The sequence below is a fragment of the Ambystoma mexicanum genome, chromosome 11, assembly GCF_040938575.1.
Source record: "Ambystoma mexicanum isolate Mex_15411 chromosome 11, UKY_AmexF1_1, whole genome shotgun sequence".
Lineage (NCBI taxonomy): Eukaryota > Metazoa > Chordata > Amphibia > Caudata > Ambystomatidae > Ambystoma > Ambystoma mexicanum.
Window position 1 is genome coordinate 93,247,201 of NC_090934.1, and position 25,337 is coordinate 93,272,537.

The 25,337-nt window shown below is 46.6% G+C and overlaps 1 protein-coding gene across 1 annotated transcript in view; it reads left to right on the forward strand.

Moving 5' to 3' along the window:
- LOC138503100 (protein argonaute-3) overlaps positions 1-25,337 on the forward strand; it is a 2,065,845-nt gene that overhangs the window by 1,388,453 nt on the left and 652,055 nt on the right. The window contains exon 12 of the mRNA XM_069622607.1: positions 14,936-15,120. Coding sequence (XP_069478708.1) covers positions 14,936-15,120 — 185 coding nt within the window. The remainder of the gene's footprint in view (positions 1-14,935; positions 15,121-25,337) is intronic.

Here is a 25,337-nt window from a genome sequence, read left to right on the forward strand (position 1 = left end):
CATATTCTTATCAGATCATGGCTCTGCTAAAAGCTTTAATTTAACTCAGTGTTCAATATATTTTATATTTTATTTTGTGGCTTGCATGTTATATTGTCCTGAACTTCCTCCCAACCCATGGTTTCACTCAGCATTCACTTCGGTTTCCCCACAGCCCCCAGGAGCGCCACGGCTGGAGTGATTATCCCTCCTCACTCACTGCACCTTAGCATCTCCGCCAGGCAGCTGTGCTTCTTGTCTCGGCTCTGCCTGCACTTCTTTTTGAAACCGAGAGCCCCCTCACACTTCGCTCTCTCTCGAGATCCTGCCGGCAGCTGCACTGCCTCCCACGGATGCTGGGCGTTTGGCATCTCTCTGCCGCTCCTGCTGTGCAACTCCAGCCTCCGGCAGCCCTGCTTTCTCTTTGCAGATGCTGGCAAGTGTTTTGGCTTCTCTCTTCTGTTTCCACAGCTCCTGCTGCACAACTCCCCCTCTTGTGTCCATTTCGCGGCCCGCTTGGCCTTGCACGCTAGAGTTCCTTGGGGTTCTCTGCCAGCATCCTGGCGCTCCTACAGGACCCACCAATTCTGCCTCCTTGCATTTAGGATTCCCTGCTGGTCTCTCTGCTGTTGGCCTCCTCCCTTGTTATACACCTGCAACCACTTGATGGGTTGTAGATGAGAGCCCCAAATTGGAATTGCCTAGTGGTAATTAGTAAAGCAGTTGGGTCATGCCTGACCTTCAAAATACTTTGCAGCCTCTTCCTTGTCTCAGTATTAGAGTGGTGAAATGATTTACTGGTGGTCATTGCTCTTAGTTACCTCCTCCTCCTCTCAGTACCATAGTGGGTTGAAGTATGGAAAATGGGGTAGATGTGTTACAATAGCCCATAAAGGCAGGTGGAGAGTTGGGTTGGTCTTCATAAGGAAAAGGGGGGTAGGGTACCATGTCTCGCCTATGGATAGCCTCTTCCCTAATCCCCAAGGACCCTCCACCCAGGTGATCCACCCTCGCTTCTCCCCCGCCAGGGTCAGGATCGAAAGTGATGTCCTTTCCCTGGCCACCTGAAAAGAGGATCCAAGGGGAATCGGTGTGAGGATACCCTCAAGTTTCTCACATAGTTAAGTCAGAATTCCTAGTGTTGGGGATTCTAGGGACACACTTTGGTTCCCCTTAATGTTTTGCTTTTTTTCTTTCTTTTTTGGTTCTACATTTTATTCATTTTTTAGCCAAACGGACTTCTTCTGAAGTTCCCCTTCCATTGCAACCCTTTATACTTTACTTAATGTGTATGGTATTGGGCGACCCCTGAGGCATGCACAGTCTCAGGGGTGCCTCAGGGCTTCCATCAGCAGGACCAATCCCCGGCAATACTCTTACATCCCGTCCCCTTTGCGCTGCCCTAACTCTGCCCTCCGGCGCCACACCGCAGTCCCCTTTTCTGCGTCGACTGGAAGGGGCCAAATTCACCAGCGCTCCTGGGTTTGACTTCGGCCATGTAATTCCACGTGCAGATACTTCTTCTTTGTCTTTTTTATCATTCAGGTACTTGATCCTCAGGCGTTGCGCTCCTCCCCGGCGCATGTCGACTTCTACAGGGTTCAGCAGGTGTCCATCCTGCAGCGGGCTCTTACCAACTTCAGACCCCCACGCCCTCTACCTACGTTGCCTTGGCCCAGACCACGGTTGGCAATCATGTTCGGCGTGTGACTCGCTGTCCTCGAAGGCGCTGAAGAACAGACTCGCCAGGTGGAGGGAGCTCTTCCAGAGGTCGCCTCCAGAGGAACTCAAGAACTTCGTGAAGCATTGAGCCAGGCCCAAGGTAGGGCCAATATTTTCCAGTTAACCCCTTGGGGGAGACTCCTTCCCAGGGGCTCTCTTGAGCAGGAGGGACCGGCCAGGTCCTTCTACCGGCACGCGCCCGAGGCTGCCACAGCTACCGGCCTTCGGGTCGAGGGGTCCTCGGATCCTCCCGGGCGCAGTGACGAGTGACCGGATGGGTCTTGTGCCGGGTCTATACCCGCCGGGCTATCCCCTTTTACCGGCACCATGGCCGAGGGGCTACGCCCTAATACCGGCAATACGTCTGATGGGCTACAACCTAATACTGGCACTACGTCCAAGGGGGCGCCTATACGCAGCTCTACCGAACTCCGGTTCGAGGGTATTAGACCTACCCGGCTGAGGCCCGAAGAGCAGGGTATGCCTTGTGATCCACACGCAAGAGTCTTGGACTCGGCCGGGCCCAGCGGGCCGAGCAACACGTCGCAGGCACGTGGCAGACAGCTTGACAAAAAGGAGGGACCCGTCTGACGCCATTCCACAAATTCGGCGAAGAAAGAGTGTCAAGGTGGGACTGGCCTCAACCAGGTACGTGGCCTACAGTCTATCCTTCATTTGCGCAGGGGAACTTTCCTTTGCGTCCATATAGGACAGGGTACACAGCGGCTACAGCAGCCCCCCGCTTCCCTGTCGGTACCACCTGCCACCTCTTTGGCCAGTGAGGATATGCTCTTCGAGAAGTTTCTCGGCCTCATGTGTTCTCCTCAGATAGGTGTTATCATCAAATATGCAGTCGGGGAAGTCCTCCCCACCATGCTAGTGGCACCACAGACTCCTTCATCAGGCCCCCAGGCCCCAGTGCAGCCACCTCCTCCGGCTCCACAGCCGATTCCGCCTCCTCAGCCTCCGGCCACGGTCCCTGTACCCCAGCCTCCGGCGCCATCTACCCCTCCTCCTCCGCAAGATGTGCAGGATGCAGATGATGATGAGGAGGATCCGGACACGCCATCCTCAGCCAGGGCCTTCCATGAACGTCTTGCTGGCCTGGCGGAGTACATGGGCCTCCCCAACCCAAGGTTTTACAGCTGGCAGAGGGTGTTCTGGCTGAAGTCCTCAAGACTCCCCTCTGTTATGTTATGTGTATGCTTCTATAGCACCAGCAGCCCGAGGGCATCAGGGCGCTTTGACAAACAAAACCATTCAACAAACAATGATACATCCCTACACTGCCACAGTGTCTACCAATTCTAACTCATCAATGGTAGCATAGTCCAAACAAGTGAGAGGTAATTCACTTGAACAAGAAAGTTTTCAAGGTTATCCTAAATTTTAAGTGATTTTCTTCCAATCTTAGGACTTGGGAAGACTGTTCCACAGCTGCGGCGCAAGCACCACAAATGATCTGCTCCGCCCTCTCTTCAGCTTATATTTAGGCACTATTAGCAGTCCTTTGCCTTCTGATCTTAGCCGTCTCTGTGGAATGTACCATTCCAATCGTTTCTAGGTAGCTGGAAGCTTTGCCAAAAAGACACTTGTGGACGAGTGTCAAAGTCTTGAACTTAATTCTCTCCTCAACTCTGAGCCAATGTAGCTATTGTCTAGCTGAGGTGATGTGTTTGCATCTTCTTAGTTTTTTTACGATCGTTACGACATTGTTTTCTAAAATTTGAAATCTCCCTAAGTCTTTTGCCATTGCTCCAACAAGAAGAGCATTGCCATAATCCAGTCTTGATAGCACTATAGCCCTACCTATTGTAGCTATGTTGCCTTCATTCAGAAAAGGGCTATTGGCCTTCATTAGCCGTAGATGGTAAGCTGAGATTTTTTTGTAGGTAGTTGACCTGTGCTTCCGCATTCAGTGAAGAGTTTACCATTATTCCCAGGGTTTTTATCTGGTTTGATACCTGGATTTTGGATTCATTTATCCTGAAAGTCCCATACTCGGTTCCCAGTTGGTCGAGAGAGCCACTGTGTCCAAATAACCGAAGTTCTGTTTTCGTGTCATTAAGGCATATCCAGTTCCTCTGCATCCACTCATTTATTTCCCTATAGACCGATGCGATCTTCTCACTATCCTCAATATAGGATCCTTTTAATTCAATAACCAACTGCGTGTGTCTGTATAATTCGTGAAAAACACTCAAGCTTTCACCAGGATATTGCACAGACTACGCATATAAATATTGAACAACATAGGTGAGAGACTTGCACCTTGAGGGACTCAGAATATTATTGCCATGGGGTCAGAGAAATTGACCCCATGGCTAACACAGGGATTCCACTGCAAACCGATGTAGTCTCCCTGGCCAAGAAGGGTTGTCTTAAGCCCCATTCGGTCCAGCCGATCAATCGATGCCTGGACGCCAAGTACAGGCAGATGAAGGGGGATACACTCTTGCTCTCGACCCATCCTCAGCCACACTCCCTGGTGATCGCTGCAGCATCATTATACTCCAAGCCTCAGTTGTCCTCAGCCGCCTCCTCTGCAGCGCTGCTAGGTAAAGAGGAGAAGATCTTGGAGGCATATGACAAGAAGATCTACTCCAATGCCTCCTTGCACCTGTGTCAGGCCAGCGCGGATGCCATGCTGGCTGCCGCCAACCAGCGGTTATGGCGGTAAATGGCAGACTTCCTCCCGGAACTCCCCACCCATTACCAATCACGCTTTAAGGCGGGTCTAGCAGAAGCCAAGCTCGTGGCGCATGACCTCATGGAATCCACAGTGGCTCATATCGATACCTCAGGCCGTGCCATCTGTATTGCCACGGACATGAGGAGAACAGCCTGGTTCCATGTAACGAAATTCAACCCAAATGTCCAGGAGCGCATTCTAGATCTACCGTTCGAGGGAGGGGATCTCTTCGACTCCTCTATGGACGACGAGCTAGACAAAAGGGAACAGCAACTCTCAAATGGCAAAGTCTATATTCATCCTTAGACAGACAACGCCCAAATCGTATACCCAATCTCAGCAGCGCTCGGGGAAGGGTCCTACATATGGAGGGTTCCACGGCTTCCAGGAACACAGATCTAGGCAGCTGGCCCGCTCACCGTCTCAGAACTGGCACAAAAAACAAAATGGGGGGAGTGGTAATGACTTTTTTCAGTCCCCCTCCTCAGCCTCTGAGGGAAAGCGGGCATGACACGCCCCTTCGGGTCCACATGTCTCCGGTGGAGGGCAGGCTTGCGCTTCATGCACAATTCTGGCACCAGAATTTCGCAGACCCCTGGTTCCTCTCGTTGTATCCACAGGGTGTACCGCCTTCCCATCCCAACCTCTCCTCCCTCCTCTCCTCCACTCCCACAGGTTGGGACAGCAACTCTTTTGGCGGAGATCAGGTCGATCGTAGAGAGCCAGGCAGTGGAGGAAGTTCCAGCCTCCCAGCGAAGTTTTGGCTTCTACTCCAGGATTTTCGCCATTCAGAAGAACCACCAGGTGGGCCTGAGAGTTGTGCTGGACCTTTCCACCCTCAACCTCTCCTTACCCATGCAAAAATTCAAGATAGTTACTCCAGCCTTTATAGCGGAGACATTGGACAAGGGAGACTGGATGTGTTCCCTGGACCTGAAGGACACGTACCTAAACGTCCCGATTTGGCAGCCCCATCGTTCTTTCCTATGGTTCAGGATCATGGGCTACCATTTCCAATACAAAGTACTCCCGTAAGGCCTCAACTCAGCCCCCAGGGTCTTTACCAGACTCATGAACGCTGTGGCGGCCCTCCTCAGAGCGCAGGGACTCCACATCTACCCATACCTCGATGACTGGCTCATCAGGGCTACTACTCTGGAAGCGGTTCACCACTCTTCCCATGCCCTTATGAACACACTGCATGGCCTGGTCTTCTCACTCAACCTCAAGAAGTCAGAGCTGCTCCCTACGCAGACTCTGACATTCCTGGGACTAATTTGGGACACGTGCGCCGAGAGGGTTTTCCCGTCGGAAGACAAGATCTCGGCCATCAAGAGGTCCACTGCCCACTTCCTCAGCAGAGAGGTGACCTCGGCATGGTGGTACCAGCTACTCCTGGATCTACTAGCGGCGGTTCTGTTAGCCGTGCCGCACACGAGAGTAAGGATGAGAAGGATTCAGCTGCACTTTGCGGCCTCATGGAGTGGGGAGCGGGCTCGCAATCCGAGATAATCAACATGCCCCCATCCCTCCGGCCGGACCTAACTTGGTGGTCGATGGACTGCATCCTATGGACGGGCAAGCCCTTCTGGCCACCCTCTTTGCAGGCCACCATCACCACAAGCTCGTCGCTCGAGGGCTGGGGAGCCACGCTGGACTATCTCTCGGTCCACGGCACCTGGACTCGCCAGGAGCAGGTATAACACATCAATTGGTTGGAGCTGAACGCCATCTGGCTAGCGCTCAGGACATTCCTACCACTTCTCAGGGGCAAGGTTGTCCTCATGTAGACAGAAAACTCGACCAGCATGTACTACATCAACAAGCAGGGAGGCACCAGATCCCCTCTTCTGTGCAGACTGGAGATCAGCATGTGGGAATGGGCCTTGGAAAATGGAATTCACCTCAGTCCAGCTCATGGGGGAATCCAACCTGGAGGCAGGCTCCGAGCGGAAATTACGAGTAGCAGCTAAACAACCTCGTTATTCAGGAGATCTTCAACAAGTGGGGTCACCCCCAAGTGGATCTCTTTGCCACCTGGCACAACAAGAAGTGCCCCCAGTTCGCATCCTGCCAGGGTCAGGGCTCCGGCTCTCTGGGCGACGCATTTCACCTCCAGTGGACTGGCATGAAGGCCTACGCCTTTCCGCCCACTCCCCTGATTCACAGGGTAATTTGTAAAATCAAGGAGTCGCGCCGACTCCTCATCATTCTGATTGCTCCATGGTGGCCTGACAGTCCATGGTTTTCGGAGCTCCTCAGCCTCTCTGAGGTGCCCCCGATACACCTCTCGACGTGCCCAGCACATCTTCGGGCACAGCAGGGGGGTAATATCATCCACCCCGCGCCAGAGAAACTAGCCCTCACAGTGTGGTAACTGAGCAGGTAACGCTTCGGCACCTTAGCCTCTCACAGGCCAGTCTGGAGATCATACAGGGCGCCAGGAGCAAAACCACCAGGGCCCAGTACAGGATCAAATGGACTAGGTTCTGCCACTGAGCAGACTCCATGGGAATTGACCCCTTGGCCTGTAATTTGGATGACATGCTCTCCTTTTCAGCACACCTCGCTCATTCGGGCGTTCAGGTCGACACCTGCCGTACATACCTTGCAGCCATTGGGGCTTACAGGAACTCAGAGGAAGGCATTTTTTCCTCCTCCAACCCTACCATCAAGAAACATCTGACTGGTCTTGCTAGGCTCTACTCGCCCGTCAAGAGACCTCACCCTGTGTGGGACCTTAATATAGTCTTGGGCGCCCTGGCGCACAAACCATTCGAGCCAATGGCGTCCGTAGACATTAGGCTGGTCACCATCAAGACGGCCTTACTAGTTGGTCTTACCTCGGCTTGCAGAGTCAGCGAGATTCAGATGCTGATCGCTTTTGAACCAGATACCACCTTTCACAAGGACAAGGTAGTTATGCGGACACACCCGGCATTTCTGCCCAAGGTTCCATCTGCATTTCACTTGAACGAGGAAATAGTCCTTCCTACGTTCTTTCCCGATCCCAAGTACAAAGCACAGAGAGTGCTGCACTGCCTGGATGTCAGGCGTGCCCTAAAATTCTACTTGGACAGGACAAAGGGCTTCTGCAAATCGGACTCCGTTTGTCACTTTCAGCGGCTTGAGGCCAGGCTATCAGGCCTCCAAGGCTTCCATATCCCACTGGATGGTCTCTGCCTTCAAAGAAGCATATGAGGGCCAGCACAAGGTTCTCCCGGCCAATATGCATACCCACGCTGTCAGGTCCAAGGCAACAGCCATCGCATTCCAACGCCATGTCCCTTGGCAAGTCATAAGCCAGGGCGGCCACTTCGGCCTCTCCCTTGGCTTTCTGCAAGCATTACTGTTTGGATGCCTGCTTTAGATCTGATGTGGCTTTCATACAAGCGGTTCTCAGGAACCTATTTGATTAAGGAGGGTCTCCTCTCCACCCTAGGGCTACAATAGATTGTAATCGCCCATATTGTATGGAGGAAAGGGGATGGGACGTAAGAGTAAATATAAGTTACTCACCATAGTGACTAACGTACTAGTAGTCCATAGTCCCCTTAACTCCATATGTCCCACCAACCTCCCCCCTAATAATACTGTTGTCATTAGGCAATGTTAAATCTATTGTCGACGCGTCAATGGGTGCCTGAGGTGTGGTGCTGGAGGGCGGAGCCAGAGCAGCGCATGCTCCCTGGGCCGCGCCCCAGCACGCCTCTAAATTTAAAGGGGGAGGAGGTTTTTTCCTGGTGAAAAAGGTTCCGTCTCCCGTCCCTTGTAAGGGACGCCCGTACACAATCGACGAAAGGGGACTATGGACTAAGATTACGTTAGTCACTACGGTGAGCAATTTATAATTTCCAGGGGGTCCAAGATCACTTGGAAAATCATATTAAGGAGTGGAATGTGTACTTGACAGTTTCCATGACGCCCTATTGCAATAGGGATTATATGGGTGAAGAGTCCACTCCCCAACACACTTTTGCTTTTATGTGATCGGCAGCCTTCTATCCGAGAATAACCCCACTCCACACAATGAAGCCGTAGGGTGGTGGGATTGAGCGAAATACTTACCTTTTACAACCAAAGTTGCTTTTAAACTTCATTGTTGCCAACATGTTGGCTTTGCCAAAACATGTGCAAAGGAATCTCTTGAAAACATCCAACCCCTCGCTTCGGTGCTCACCTGGAACTTGACTAGACCTGCTAGGGAATGACTGAGGCAGACTATATGGGTTGGCTTTATTCACTGTTCTTTTCACTTTCATTACTTTGCATTATTGAATTGCATTTACTGTGCTTTTGTGTAAAGTGTAGGTAATCTCACTTTCATAAATCATTCACTTTGAGAGTACCAGCTATGTACATGTGTGCATGTACATTTCAGAGAATTTTGAATCCGCTTATAATCGCAGGGCTTTGCATAAACTGACATCTATTGGTTGATGTGGATTATTTCATTATTTATTTTCGAAGTTGTAAATAGAACGGGTATTATAATACTATCCCACTCTGAAGTGTACAGTACCCATGATCTTTCATGCATCGAGTTTCTCATTGATTTTATTCTGCTATCTGGTTGGTCGCATTACACAGAGTTCATAAATATTAAGATCTGGCTCGAGATCAAGCAATACTTACATACATATTTTATTTATTTGCAAGTGTCTTCGTCGACGAAGATCACTCGAAGAAGCCCACTACTCGTCCAAGATGATCCATCGATGGTGGTCCTCGTGATTCGTGAGGCTTGATGGACTACAACGTCCCACATACTTTCAGCCTACACAGTAGGGAGATTGTGGCAAAGATATGTACACCTTAGTTTTATATTGGACAATCTCTCCATTTAATTCCCACTTAATTTAAACAGACTCCCTGTCCAGCTACAACAATTGAGAATACTCCCATTTATTTTTTGCTTCAATGCAATAAGAAATTCCCCTGGAAAGATACACACAGGATGTGTAACTATTATCTTCATAGAGATCACCAGGAGGATAAGTGCCAAGTCTGCAGGCTGAAGCTTTCGCTGAGCCCTCTCAACCACCCACCCCCCTTTATCCGAGAAGTAGGAGAAGGGAGCCATTCTCCTTGACGAAGGAACTTTCTGTTAGTTTATTTTAGTTGTAGTGTGAGGGATAGAAGTAATGACGTGGGACGGTGGAGATTAATTTTACGGACATTCTATCAGACCATTTTAGTATTAGTTCTGAGGCAGGGTAAACCCTCTTAGAAGTTAGGGATAGTGAGACCTTTTTCTCATATAAAGAAAATGTCTATAACCAAACCATGCCACCTCTGTGTTCGCTTCCTTATTTGACACCGTTACAAAACACAAACAATCCACTCCCATTTAAACGCATACATCGACAAAAGTTTCCAAAACAAAACCACAGCCCTAAGTGATTCTCACTTGGACCACATTTTGAAACAGTCGCTGCCACCAAAAATAACTTCTGCTCTAAAATTAATGATTCAGACGATAAAGCAAAAAAAACTTGAGTGCCCAAATCAACAATTGTGGCGCTAGTTGCAAAAATGCCAGTCGCACAGACAATCCCACTAACATTACTGAGTGGTTAAAAAAATGAGGAGCATGGGGTTCAGGGGAAGAGGTTATCTTTCCACCGATATCTTCCACTTTCCCGACACAAGTACAGGTTTGAACAAAACATGAACACAATGTCCTCTCTTATGGAGTTTTTGTATAATCATCCATTTACAAGAAAGCATATTCTTTCTGAGGAGGAAATACCACAGAAAAAGGCATAGCAGGTGTCCACTCCTACATATGAGCACACTATTGAGTTAGAATCATTTACAGAATGAGGAAGAGACATTTGAGGCCTATTCTATACCATGAACTTTTTTTAAAAGGCTGTAGACTATTTCAAAATAGACTTGTGAGACTGAGGAAGATACAGATCTAAAACCAGATTCACTAGTAGTCATCACTACACGCAAGAGGGCCGGAACACATTTAGCCTCTTCTGAAACTTCACCAGACCATGAGAGTAAAAAGATATATGCTCTAGGTAAAAAGGTAGCTGCATCGGTAGCATACCAAACTAGAATATCCAATACCAATGTACTTACGCTAGCTCTAATAGTGCGCAGTGAGACCACATGGAGGAGCCAGCTAATGACGCACACGAGCCCTTAAACTCACTTGTATTGGAGGGTATACAATCAGCCGATGCAATGTTTAAGAACACACTAGATGCTGCTGAAATAAATGGCAGACCTTCAAAATATTCCAGTTGAGGACAGTGTTTTATTCGGCAAGGCAATGGGCGATGCCTTGGGAACCATCAAAAAAGAGAATTAAACTCTCAAAACTTTAGACCAGATTGCTAATTAATCTCATCACAAAGGGGTTCAGCTTCTAAAAGTTGTGGGTTTTGTTCCCAAAGCTTCCCCAGAACATATACACTGTCAGGCTACACTTCAGGCGCATATTCAAGTTCTTGGTTCACCCAAGGTCAACAGGCTGTGTCACAGTCTACCTTTCAAAGACAATTCAGAAGAGGTGAAAGTCGAGGAAGATGCCAGACTTCTACAGGAGCGCTGCTGCCTCTAAACAATGACATTCTGGTCCAGGTTCACTACCATGTCGGTCATATAACCTATTTTACCCACACAAGGGAGGGAATAACCACAGCCAAGTGGGTTTTATCAACCGTCAGAAAGGGGTATTACGTGGAATTGTACACAAACCATGCACTCTACCTCCAAAACACAGAAGAATGCCGCTGGAACACCTGCAAATTCTACAAGCAGAAATTCACACACTTTCTGTTACAAAAGGAAGACCTAGAACAAGTCCCGCCATCACTGGTAAACAGGGGTATTTATTTTGTGTGCTGCCTTGTACCATGGAAACGCCAAATAAAGAGACTGGTGCTTGATCTAAGGCCAGCAAATGCATATGTCAAGCCTCAAAAGTTTGGATGAAAATGTTACAGGAAGTAATTCCACTGCTCAAACAGGGAGGTTTCCTGGCAACACCAGATAGGAAAGATGCATACTTTCAAATGTCAATGCTGCCAGCACATTGAAAGTACTTAACGTTCAAACTAGGTCATCTTCACGATCAATTCAAGGTGCTCTCTTTCGGGATTGCATCAGCCCTTAGAGTGTTTACACAGGTGCTGGCTGTCGTAGGCCCACCTCCGACAGGACAGCATTCCAGTGAGCCCTTATCCGGATGACTGGTAAATAACAGGGTTGAACCTAGAATTATGAAACACTTGTGTATAGGCGCGTTATAAATGCCATTTCATATCGTACATAAAAACACTTGCAAGAATATCAACCGTCTACATCAACTGGGTTTTTCCATCAACAAAAAGAAATCCAGTCTAGTACCCAGTCAGAGAAAACAATTTCTGGGAGCTATTATCAACACAAAAAACACTCTAGTGTTCCCCTCCAACGAGAGGGTACACAGTCAGCTTAAACAAATCCCCTGTTACGTGGACGGTTGCCAGATAGAAGTTATGCTTATGCTCGGCGGGATGTCTTTCTGTATCTTCATTGTTCCATACGTCAGGCTAAATGTGCTTCCAGTACAAGAGTGGTTAGCAAAACAGTGGTCTCAAGCAGAGGGATATTGGGACACTCACTGGTGTAGGCTTTAAAATGGCGAACAAAGGAAAGCATGTTAAAAGGAAAAACACTTGTCAACCCGCAAACTTACCACAAGATCTTAACAGACTGATCGCTAACATTGTGCGGAGCCCATTGCATACACCTCAGCGCAGAATGACCTGGTCTGTCCCACAAGCAAAACAACACATACATGTTCTGCAACTTTTAGCAGTTTACAGAACACTTCATGCATTCCAACAAAAAATCAAGGGGAAAGATGTGCTAGTTATAACAGACACCAGTTATGTCCTACATCAACGAATAGGGTGGACACACTCTCAAAGATTGTCTATGCTAGCTCAAAGATATTGAAATTGTCTCTTCTCGGGGATATACATCTCCAGGCCCAATACGCTCCTGGAGAACACAGTTGCTTCGCAGACACTTAAAGCAGATCTCAGCCCCTAGAATACGAATGGGAATTGCATTTGGGCAGTCTCAATCATCTTTTTTTTTACAGAATCTGGTCAACCAGACATATCTTTTTACAGCAGCAAAACATGCAAAATACCAAAAGTACATATCCAGATTCCCATAGAAGGGGTCCCTGGGGAACACACTATGGTTCAATTAGTCATCTCTATTTTCTTACGATTTGCCACTCTCTTAAAGGTGATTCACAAAACGTACCAGGAACATCTAACATTGATTCTCATGGCACCAATGTGGGCATGTCTAGCATGGTACTCGCACCTTCTCAACATGTCCCTGTGCCCACCAAAGAAGTTGAATACAACTCACAGTATGCTGTCTCAGAGTCAGGGTCAAATCCTACACCCAGAACCTCATACATCTAACTTAGCAGCTTGGCTCCTGAAGCCATAGGATTCGGTCACCTCAATTTACCTGGCAGATGCATAGAAATGTTGAGGGAAGCACTAGGCACTGCTCGTTTAAGAAGTGTAAGAGATTTTTGCCCTCTGGTGTAGAAATCCAAACACCACTCCAATTGATTGTTCGCCATCTCAAAATTGCATTATCTTTTAAATTTACTGGGCTCAGGACTGGTCTTTAATTTATTAAAGGTGTATTTAGCAGAACTATCTGCATACAAAACATCTCAAAACAATGTTTCCTGGTGGAAGATTCAGGTCGTTAAAGCATTCATGGAAGGAGTAAAACGATTATATCTTCTAGCTGCGAACCCACCGCCAGGATGGGATTTCAATGTGGTAATAAGCAAGTATTTTTCCACTTTAAGCTTAGTTGTGTACCAACACCTTAAGGGTCTTACCAGTCTCTATCCTCCCGTCAAGAGATGTCATCCGGTTTGGGATTTGAATATCGTCCTTTACTCATTAATGCTTGAACCCTTCAAACCTTTAGCTTTCACTGAGCTGTAGTTTCAGACATGGAGGTTTGCACTCCTGGTGGCTCTCACGTCTGTGAGGAGAGTCCATGATATACAGGCTCACTGGATTCCAGACCCTTCACTATTTTCCATAACGACAAGAGGGTTTTACTCCCTCACCTAGCATTTTTACATAAAGCAGTGTCTCTCATTCCATATCAAAGCCCACCTTTTTTTCAGAATCGTCAGTTTCCGGCTGACATTGCTCTTCACTCTCTAGATGTCAGGTGATCCCTTCAGTTTTAACTGCATCAAACTAAAAAGCTCACAAGATCAGACTACCTTTTCATTACTTTCTGCGGTCAGCACCCTTGCTCACAGGCCTCTACGGCCACCAGCACAAGTTAGCTAGCTTCAGGTATCCAAAACCTCTACTCCGTGCCGAAGTGTGAGTCTTCTAAAGGCATTCATGCTCACACCATTAGGGCAAGCCAGGACTTTGGCTTTTCAGTGCAATGTCCCATGGGACGTTGTTAGCAGGGCCACCAACATAGTCTTCGCTACCTCTTTTCTGTAAGCATTATTGTCTGGATGCCAATTCCAGGGCTGAAGCTAATTTTGGACAGACAGCCCTATGCAACCTCTCCGCTAGCCAGCACGGATGGCCCTATCCTCAAACCTGCTTCTTTGCTGTGAAAACTCCCATCCGTATGGAGGAAAGAGGATGGGTCTAGTGTAATAAACAATTACTGACCGTACTTACCTTTGTCCTTCTAGTCATAGTCCCATTTCCTCTATACGCCCTACCCTCCGTCCCCCGTAAATCGCATAGGTAGTAGTGGCTGGCAAGCAGTCAAGGACTGATGGGTGGGAGGGGTCACCATGGGCAAACTTACACAGGCATGCTTGTGCATGCAAAAAAGGGGATTTTTTTTGCGCTGCAAAAGGCTCCAGTCCCATCCCTTTGTGACAAATTCCCATCAGTATGGAGGAAAGGGAATGATGGAATAAGAGTACAGTAGTCACTGTGGTGAGTAACTGTTTCTAAACGCACCAAGCTTTTTTGGTTTCTAGTAGGCACATTAACCCCATAATAGATTCTGAAAGGTTTAGTAATCTGCAGGTTTCAAGTTGTGCTTAAAAGGAGAAGGCTGTCAAAGTCAATAGTTGGAATGCACATTTGTGAAATGTATTCCTGCAAAGGTCAATGAGAATGGTTTCTTTGTGGCTACTGGCTATGTGGCTTGGCTGGGACTGTATAGCGGTGCATGTAATGGGCATATCATGTAATTCATGACACTATGAAGGATAAAAATGCCATAGAACTATAACTACAGGTAAGCAATATTTTTCTTTATTCCCCTTGCAAACACATTTCATTTTCTGATTACATATGAATGGTGGTCTCTAAACCTTCTTATGATATGGGAATTATGCAGGACATTATACAGATATTGCAGCCTTCTCCTATACAATAAACAGATTATGAATGTGGGATATATCATGGGACAGTGTGAACACTGGTTGTGTTTTATGAGTGATGTACCATGTTGGCATTTGTTTGGCACTGGAGATGGCTAATGTGGGTGCTCATTATTCTGTAGGGGTTTTACTGACCAATTGCGGAAAATCTCTAAGGACGCTGGGATGCCTATCCAAGGACAGCCCTGCTTTTGTAAATATGCTCAGGGTGCGGACAGTGTGGAGCCAATGTTCAGACACCTCAAGAACACATATTCTGGGCTTCAGCTCATCATAGTTATCCTGCCTGGAAAGACACCTGTGTATGGTAAGGAAGCTTCATACATTATTACTCCGTTTACTCTTTATGGCTACAGGTTTGTTTCAAGTGCTTTTCAGAAGCTAAAAGTAGCTTTTCTGTTTGGGTGTGTGTAAGTTTCCCTATAATTCTGAACAACCACCAGAGTTGCTATCTTGCCCGGTAAGTACCATAACTCACGTAAATACAGACCGTTTTGGCATTGTATTCATTAGAGGATTCAGTCTCTGTTAGGCCTTTGCTCAACCTTTTGTTCCATCTTTGTTTTTTAGGAATGAAGTCTTTGTGGTTTAATGCCTTAATTTATTCATTCGAAACTGATATAAGTGCTTCTTTGGAATGTGTGTTTTGAGTCTCACAATTTGCAAGTGCAAATGGGTTGGCCAAAATCTCTATAGTAGTCCATGTATTGCGACCTTGTGACACGGAGTCCCTATAATACCTTTCCCATTGAACTTTTCAAACTTCAGCCCTGTAAGGCAATATCATTTTAAGTGTTTGTGAATGGTTCTTGTTGGCTCACGCTACATACATTTAGCACTTATCTGTTAAGTGTTTCCCTCGATCAGTATGGTGTACTATACTTTCACCCTACCCGTAGACCACAAACAAATCTTATTTCCTATGCACATTTTTACTAAATGTTACTTCAGAATATTGGTGGTAAATCCAATTTAGCCTGCACCTATTACTAAATTACTATTTTAACCTGGGTTTGCATAAACATACTATCTGTGTATCCTACATTGTCAAAGTGTGCTCTTTAGAGTGCTTTCTCTTCAGATGTTTCATTACCTTGTTTCTGAAAAGAGCTACATCTTCAGTCCCTTCGGACGGTGATGGTGCAGGTACAAAACCTAAGCATTGGTGGCTTCACCCAGACAGAATCTCTTCCACCACCTGTCCCACCCCCTTCGTTTAGTTAATATTCCTCCCCCTTCCGCTGTGAATAATTGCTCCCTTTTTGAGCATGTTGCCAAGGTAATTCCCTTAGTGGCAATCTCTTTCTGATTCCAATTGTTTTCATTTGATGTCTTTTTATTTTTGCAATGTCATGCTATGCTGATTAGTCTTTTTATCAGAAGAGCTATAATCTTGCCCATTTAGTTTAATGATCCTCAATTTATCAACCTCCGAAGGATGAAGTAGTAAGATGGCATTGCCAGGATTCTGACCTTTTGATTGCAATTTGCTTACCAATGTCTGGGGAGAGAGGGATTAAGTCGCTGGGCTAACTTGTCAGTCCCTTTTTTCGAATTCCTAACAAAACTTGAGTTAGTGACTGCAGATCTTGCATCTGCCACTGGTTCCTTTATAAAACTTATGTTCCCTAGGCACCTGTCCAGTCATTCGTTTTTACTTTTGTTTACATTGTTGGCTGGAGATTTGGGGGATTTCTGAAGTATTTTTTTTTAATTTTTTTTATTTTTTATTGATTCAGCTGTAAAAAACAACTTTTTCAATATACAAATGATATTTAGTACAGTCATCAAACAACAAAAGGAGAAAAGAACAAAAAATCATAACAATAAAATAAACTTAGGCAGTTAAATTACAACTTACAACATTTTTTAAAACTATCAATAAAAAGAAAAAAAAAACGGTCATTAAGGAACCCCATAATGACTCATACATTATAGTCAAAGGAAAAAGGCGGAGGACAAAGAAATAAAAAATAAAACAGCCAGATAAGCCATTGCAGCCATCTAAGAATGATTAACGGTCTCCAATTTTAACGCTTGAATGAAGTTCGTTAATGCGATCTGTAAGGGGTATTGATTGGCACAAAGCAAAAATGACCACCGCAACTCCTGGGCAACTGCTGCCATGGACGACAGCAGGTGCTTGAAGTGCTTTGATCTCAAGACAACTAACTGTGGGCAATAACAGACTAAGTGTTCAAGAGATTCAGTAGTATTGCTTTGCATGCAAAAACGACAACCAATTAACGAGGCGGATCTTAATTTCCTCCGTACCTGAACCTGATAGGTTGGCCATAGATCAAGGCGGGCCCTTAGGTACCCTGCTCTTAATTTGGGAGAGGGAAATTTTAATAAATATGGTTCAGGGCATTTCATCAATTTTGGCCAAAAACGAAATTTACAAGGTTGACAGTAGGTGTTACATTTGTCAATGGTGTTCGACCAATCAAGGTTATAAAATAGTTTTTTAGACCTTGCCGGGTTATTTATGAGATTGAGGATGGAAATATTTGCTGATGCCAAGGCTTCTAAACAAAAGTTTGTCCATGAGTTTGTAAAATTCTTCTCTGCTGTCAGCATGTATTCAGCAATTACCTTTAATAGGTAGGTGTTATGATTTGCCATAAGGCACTTGCGGAATAACATGCAACATCGCCAGGTGTAGATTGCGCACAAGGAGGTCAAGCCCAGTTCATACCGCAACCACGTACACGGCACGCACTGGGGGAGAGATAATACAGACCTCCAGTACTTTCCTTCAAGCCTCCCAAGGAATTGCATATTGCAGTTCAAGAGAGTTTCTGCCCCATATAATATCGCTGGTATAGCTTTCATAGACCAGAAAGTTAGGGCAGGTTGAATGGTGAATTTTCCAAATTTAAACAGAATGATTTTGGCTTGCGAGATTGCAGTACTTAGTTTGATATCCATTCGTTCTATTTGACTGTTGGGTTTAACTTCACCACTAAATTCAATACCCAAATAAGTATAATTTTTTACTATTGTGATAGGGGAGTTATTTAACGACCATGTCAGGTTATATTTATGTAGCCGCTTTATCTTATATACAACAATCTGAGTTTTATTTAAATTAACTACTAGCTCATTCGCAGTAAGATATTGATTAAATGCATCGATTAAATTCTGCAGACCCACTGGGGTCTTAGAAATAAGTACAATATCATCTGCATAATTTAAGTTAGTAATTTTGTGTCCTTTCAAAGACGGCGCATCAGAGAAAGTCTGTTGCAGAATTGACGTTAAGTCATGAATAAAATAATTAAAGATTGCAGCGGCTAGCAAGCAACCTTGTTTTAGCCCACGGTCTGTGTTAATTGGGGCAGATAGAAGACCATCTAGGGTGAGTCTCACCCGAATCGTGGTTGCTGTGTGGAACGCATGGATGATGTCATGCAGGGACGAAGGACATGAGTCCCTTGCGAGTTTTGCCATCAGGAGGGTTCGTGAAACCGAGTCGAAAGCTGCGTGCAAGTCAATAAACGCGAAGTAGATGGCTTGATGCTGCTCCTGGCAATGTGCTTTGAGTGCATTTAGGGTCAACAGGTTCACACAGGTACCAAGGCCGGCCACGAAGCCTGTTTGGTGGGGATCGCGTTTGGCACAAGAATCGGTCCAAAGATTAAATTCAGATAACACCAATTTTGCAAAGAGTTTCCCCGGGGCATCCAAGAGGGCTATTGGTCGGTAATTACATGGATTAGAACGGTCGCCTTTCTTATAGATTGGTACGATGACCGAGCACAGCCAAGAGCTTGGTAGGGCATGATGGATTAACACTTCACTAAAAATAGCATGAAGGTTTTTGGCCCATAGCTCAGGATTTTCCTTCAAAATGCAATCCAAGCCCCCTCCAATACCGCACCAGTTTGGGCATGTGCTTGTGTTAGATTGAGGTTAGTGTTAAGAAGGCGCCATGTTTCGGCCGAATTCTTAGAGAGAATTGACCTAAACATTGTTTCGCTGTCGTTTTGATATAACTGCGCTCGCCAAGCCCGGAGCCAGTTCTGATACCTACACCTGCTAGCTCTAACTAAAGTGAGGCTATTAGGGGGATTTGCTCTCAGAATGCATCTTTTTTCTTTGCGAAATTCGGCCTTACGTTCTTTAAGGGCTTGGTCGAACTGGTGTTTGTGTTTCCATGTATTCGGATTGACCACTATGGTATTACGAAAAGGTTTTAGGAAATCAGTGTATTCAATCAACTGCTGTGGGTGATCAATGCCACAAATTGCATTCGAGAATTGCATTAGAGACTGCTTAGACCATTTCAAACGGTTTTTTGCATTATTAATGGTTAGATTTTGTGACAACTATTGATTTTTTGGTTGTTCACCAAAGCAGCTCAATTGTAATGACAGAAGATGATGGTCACTTGCAGGATATGGAATTATTTCAAAACAAATAGCATTGCTATACATAACATGATCAACATACATGTAGTCAATCGTACTTTGACTTGTACCTCGCTGCCAGGTCGGTTGGGGCGGGATGTCACGGTTAACTGAGCCATTCAAGACTCGCATGTTATGATCCAGCATAAGATGAGACCAAGTGGATATAGCCTTTGAGTTCCTCTGAATTTGGGACGAGATACAGTCCATATTTAGATCGCCCATAATTAGAACGTGGGTAATATCCTTTGCAGTTGCGATTGCGTCAAAAATCGCTGATAACCCTTCAAATAAGACTGTCTGCTAAGCCTGCTGGGTTACGATAGATGTTAATAAGGGCTATGTTGAAGTTATTATGAGTGATCTTAACTAATTGGATGAAGATGTTGACATGCATCCAAGGCTCTATTTTATAACCCAATTTTTGATTAACTGCCACCACAAGGCCCGAGGAGGGGCGACCACGTGATCCCATCTTTGCTGGTAATAAACAAACGTTGAAACTGTCCCAGGTCGGAGGGACTAAATACCATGTCTCCTGGAGAGCAATAATCGCATAGTCAGATAATGATTGAACAGAGAATTGCAAGTGACTATGTCCACAAGTGTTCCAGGAGGCTATTTTAGTCACCTGGGCTGGAGAGCCTGTTAGTGATTAATTGTAATGTGCATGTGTGTCGTCACGAGCACTAACATATATTTGTGGGTGCTGTTTAGTTGTCAATTTTGGGCATTCGTTCAAGCGGGCCGGGTCTTGGGCCAAAAGAAAACCCATATCAAATAGAGACCGTTTGGCGAGCCATAACGTATTCAAGACAATGCCAGAAGGAATCCAAAGTCTCACGATGTCTGTAGAGACCTCATTCAGGTATTCGACCTGTGCTATGTCTTGAGATGTCAGATCTTCTAATTCATAAACGTCACTAAAGATGTTAAGCACACTTTGTCTGTTCAGGTTATATGATGGATGGGATCCTTCTCGACATTTCAGAATCAGGGTATGACAGTTCGATGCTGTCGAGCCAGATTTTCGAGAATGGGTAGTGTTGTTGGGAGGCGCTCCATTACCATCAAATGAAGTAGGCGATCGAGGCACCTCATCGCGCGGTGGCGCATTCATCAAACCTGTAGAACATTGTGTGCGCTGTGAATCGGCGTGCAGTTTTGGGTTTGATGGTTTCGTCTGAGAGGCCACTGGAGAGGACCAGGTGACTGACTTAGATGGTTTACCTTGGACAAGATTTTGGTAGTGGCTGAGAGTGGGCCCAGCTACGTTCATCCATATAGGAATCAAGGGCCTTGCGCATTTCTCTCAACAACAAAGATCTTTGATGTTCATGGGTCACGGAACTCGGAACAGGTGTCTCTTGGGCACAGGGGGAAAGTGAGACAGCAGGAGTTGCTGTCGCAGGAAGGGAGGCCAGAGGGACAGAGTCCAAAGCCTCCACCAGTTCGTCCAGTGGTTTGTGTGCTGGGGAGCAACAGTGGATATCAAAGAGTTTTTTGGTAAGAAGCCAGTAGAACGATGTGGAGCACCAACCTCCTCTGGTGTAGGCATAGTTATGTTCTTAAAGAAAGCATTTAAGGGACAATAAAGTTCACTCTGTTGCGATAGTCGACGTTGGGTCACCTTGAGAAAGTACACAATTCGCCTCCAAACAGAGCGGGTAAAGCGGTACTCAGCCGGTACTCGCCCATGGTGGAGCAGACAGAACAGCAAACAGAGCGGGTAAAGCGGTACTCAGCCGGTACTCGCCCATGTGCGCGCGCGCTGTGCGCGTGCGCAAAGAGTTTGTAGGAGCTGGCTCTCCACACGGCCAATCGCTGCAACTGGGGGCGGGGATCAGGCAGCAGGCGGTGGAAGTGTCAAAACAAACAAGGGACCACCTCAACAGTAAGCCCTAGAAACAAACAAAACAAACAATCAAGCTGGGGCCAGGAGGTTGAAAAAGATCATAGGGACAATAAAGTTCGCTCTGTTGCGATAGTCGACGTTGGGTCACCTTGAGAAAGTACACAATTCGCCTCCAAACCAATCCGTGGGTCGCTGGAGCAGACAGAACAGCAAACAGAGCGGGTAAAGCGGTACTCAGCCGGTACTCGCCCGTGTGCGTGCGCGCTGTGCGCGTGCGCAAAGAGTTTGTAGGAGCTGGCTCTCCACACGGCCAATCGCTGCAACTGGGGGCGGGATCAGGCAGCAGGCGGTGGAAGTGTCAAAACAAACAAGGGACCACCTCAACAGTAAGCCCTTGAGAAAGTACACAATTCGCCTCCAAACCAATCCGTGGGTCGCTGGAGCAGACAGAACAGCAAACAGAGCGGGTAAAGCAGTACTCAGCCGGTACTCGCCCGTGTGCGAAGTATTTATTAAATGTTCTGCTCACCAAAAGAACAAAGCAAAGGTATGTTGTCTTCCTTACCCAAATATTTCTTGTTCCAGAAAATATTTTTGCAGGGTGTGGGATGAAGGAAGCATTGGCTAAGGACATTTGCAAAATGTCCACACTGGCCTAGCTCCAAAGTCCTCCTTGGGCTGACTTTGATCAAAACCAAAGTTCTCAAATCAACTTAAGAGACTATGGCCACTACTTACCTCCTTAACTAATGTAGACTATCTTGGGTTCTCTTGGAGGCGAGAGAAGGTCCTGCCCAAAACCAAATATCTGTTATGTTTTCTCTCAATGTTGTCTCTTGAGAGACTTTACTCCTTCATGCTCGTGTACAGTGTTACTTGTACCATAGACTCTAGAGGCCGAAGTCTCATAACACCGGTGATGGGACTTCCGCCTCTACTGAAGCATTAGGACTCAGTCCCACATGAGGTGATTGATCATCTTGCAGATTGTGCCTGTGCCTACCAATAGCATTGCAATAATAGCTGGAAAGGTATGTTAAAATAGTACGTGGATTGTAACCTACTGCTTTACTGCAATAATCAAAGTTTTTTGATGGTTGCACTATTACACATGATCACATCATTATATGAAGGTCTTTTTTAAGTGGATGATATCAAAACATGTAATTTCTAATGCTCATTCTTACTCTTTTCGCTTAAACCCAGCACCTATTGCCCTACACCGGCCTCCATTTCCTTGCAGTCCCCAGGCACAGTTTCTGAACCAACTCTTATAATTCCAGTGACTGATCGATCTACTCTAGTTTCTAAACCATATGAGCTCATAAGTGTCCCTCATGCAGACGTATCTAATCCAGATGGTGCTTTTAGAATATGAGCTGTCAGATAAGACATGGAATTAGTGACAAGGCAAAAACAGAATGTTTTAAGTTTAGGATAGTTGTTTAGGGAATTGTTAAAGAGGAAAGGTTTAAATTGCAACGAAAAGGTGTCCGGATAGTTCTGGTAGTTTTGAAGTAAGGTTTGATGAAAACAGATACTTCACCATGACACTCTCATGTGATACAGGTGTTCCCATCCCAGAAAATGAAAATGGGGCACAAATAAAATCTCTTTCATGAAGAGAAAAGTCTCTAATTTTTTCCGTGTCCAGGACTTGCCTTCCTTCGGTTCCTTGACGGCTGAGGGAATCGCTGTTTTCACGGGTATGTCTCCCCTTTCTTTCTGCATCTCTTATCCTTGCTGGTTTGCAGTGGGAGAGACACAGTGGTGGCACTCAGTAGTACCCATGCTCATCTGCATTTTTTTGAAAGCACTCCCATTCCTTGTTTCTGTCATTCATTGAAACTCCCCTTGATTTCTGAAACCAAGGAGTCAGTAAATTAATTGTACCACCCTTATGCTTGAAAATCAGATTGTCATAATTGTGTCTCCAAGATTCATTATTGTTTCTTTCGAGTGGATTGTGTCCTCCAACGTATTCCTCATCTTAGATGTATTCCATCCAGCTTTGCTGCTCTTCGGATATTTTTTCGGCAGAGTGCGCCGTGCGTCGATGTCGTCGAGTCGATGGTCCCTCGAAGGCCTCCGTCGAGGGTGACGTCATCAGGTGTATAAGTAGCACGCGCGGCGCCCATTGGCCTCAGTTCCGTTTTTCGGCAGTACGTTGCTTCGGACATTCGGCGCGCCTCGAGTACTGTCAAGAAATATAATATAACGAGAAGTAATTATGTCCTCGTCATCGACGCCGACCACAACCCCGAGATCGGGTTTTAAGAAATGCAAGTCGTGCGGCTCAAAAATGTCGATCACGGACCCGCACCGCGAGTGTTTGTGGTGTCTCGGGGAAGGCCACGACATGGAGGCCTGTTCGAAGTGTCAGACGATGACGGGGAAGGCCTTGCGAGAAAGGAGAGGAAAGCTACAGGTAGGTCGGAAGGATCGAAAAGCCTCTAGCGTCGAGTCGAGACCCCATGGGGAAAAATCTCCTCGACGCGAAAGGCATCGATCTAGATCCCGAAGCGATTCTCATCGCTCGTCGTCTTCGTCGAAAAAGTCGAAGAAACGACGCCATAGGTCTCCCTCCACCTCGTCATCGGACGAGTCTCCGAAAATGAAATGCCCCACAAAACATTTGTCTACCGGAGTGGGAAGCATTCAGGGTCAAAATGATGGAGGTGTTTGAGAAGGCGAAGCCTCGGTCTGCGCCTTCTTCGGAAGCCAGCCAGGAGCGTCATCACTCCGACACTCGCGCGCCCTCAAGCCCGGGTGATCGTAAAAGGAAGGATAGGGAACCTTCCCGGACGCCGAGCGATAAACGCTCGAGTCGAGTCGACCGCTCGAGGTCACCGACGCCGTTCCGAGACCTATCACACCTCGAATGAGAAACCGTCAAAGGCCGCCTGGACGCCCTCGAAGCAGACCCTGTCGACGACCACTATGTCGACGCCGTCGACGCCTTTATCGACATTAACGCCGAAACCCTCGGTTCCTAAGGCTCCAACTAAGCCAGGGCAGCCAGAAAAAGAGAAGGAAAAAGTTAAAAAACATGTAATTCCTTCAGAGCCTGGTACAACACCTCTTCCTCCTCCTCTCCCAGAGAAGGTTTTCAAGCCTTTCCCTAGGAAGGAGTTTTTCAAATCCTTGACCTCCATTTTTGAGGAACAGGAGAGATCCGAGGAGGAAAATGTACCTTTTGGATTGGAGTATGGCACCCCAAATGTCCCAGAATGCTTGATCTCAGAGGAAAGCAGAATGAGGGATTTGCTGGAGTCTTTACACAATTCAAGTGGCATTGACACCTCTCCTGAGAATGACTTCGGTAGACCAGATCCAGGAGAGCATGCCAGTCCATCTTACCGTCAGTTATTGACCAAGGTGATAGATTACTTGGGATGGGCTAGCCCACCAGCCCAATTCGTCCAGGACGATTTAACAGACATATTGGACCATGGTCTCACTGAAGACCCAGTACTACCTTTTCATGTACCCTTACAAAACAGGGTGGCCAAGAATTGGGAAACTCCGGATTCTATTCCTCCGGTAAATAAATCCCTTGCATCAAAATACTGCCCAGCCAGTAGCGACCCCGGCTATCTGTCAAAACATCCAACTCCCGAGAGTTTAGTCATACAATCAGCCACAGCTTCTAACAAACTTGCGCACCCGTCTATCCCTCCAGACAGGGACGATAAGCGTGTGGATGGTTGGGCACGGAAGGTATTTTCAGCCGGGAGCATGGCATTAAAATCTGCCAACTCCACATGTGCCTTGGCAAAACTTTCATACACTCAATGGGAGTGCATCGCAATGGCGGCGGAGCACATACCAGAAGGGGAAGAAAGGGAAGGTTTCCTAGCCATCGTTAGAGATGGAAAGGAGGCCATGCAGGAATCCCTTCAATCTGGATTGGACACTGCGGATAGTGTAAGCAGGTCCATGGGCACTAGCACGGTAATGCGCAGGTTTGCGTGGTTACGGAAGTCGGGTTTTGCACCGGACATACAGAACCGCCTCCTGAACATGCCTTTTGACGGGTCTCACCTTTTTGGCAACAAGGCTGACGAGAGCTTTGAGAGGTTGCAGACCTCAAAAGCAGCGGCAAAATAAAATCCTTAGGAGCTGCTATTAGGCAACCTCAGCCTTTTCGTGCGCAAGGGCAATCATACAGGAAGACGAGAGGAATGGCCAGTCAAAGGGGCCAAAGAAACTCCATTCGTGGTGGACGAGGTAAATGTGCTAAGCCAGCTCCAGCTG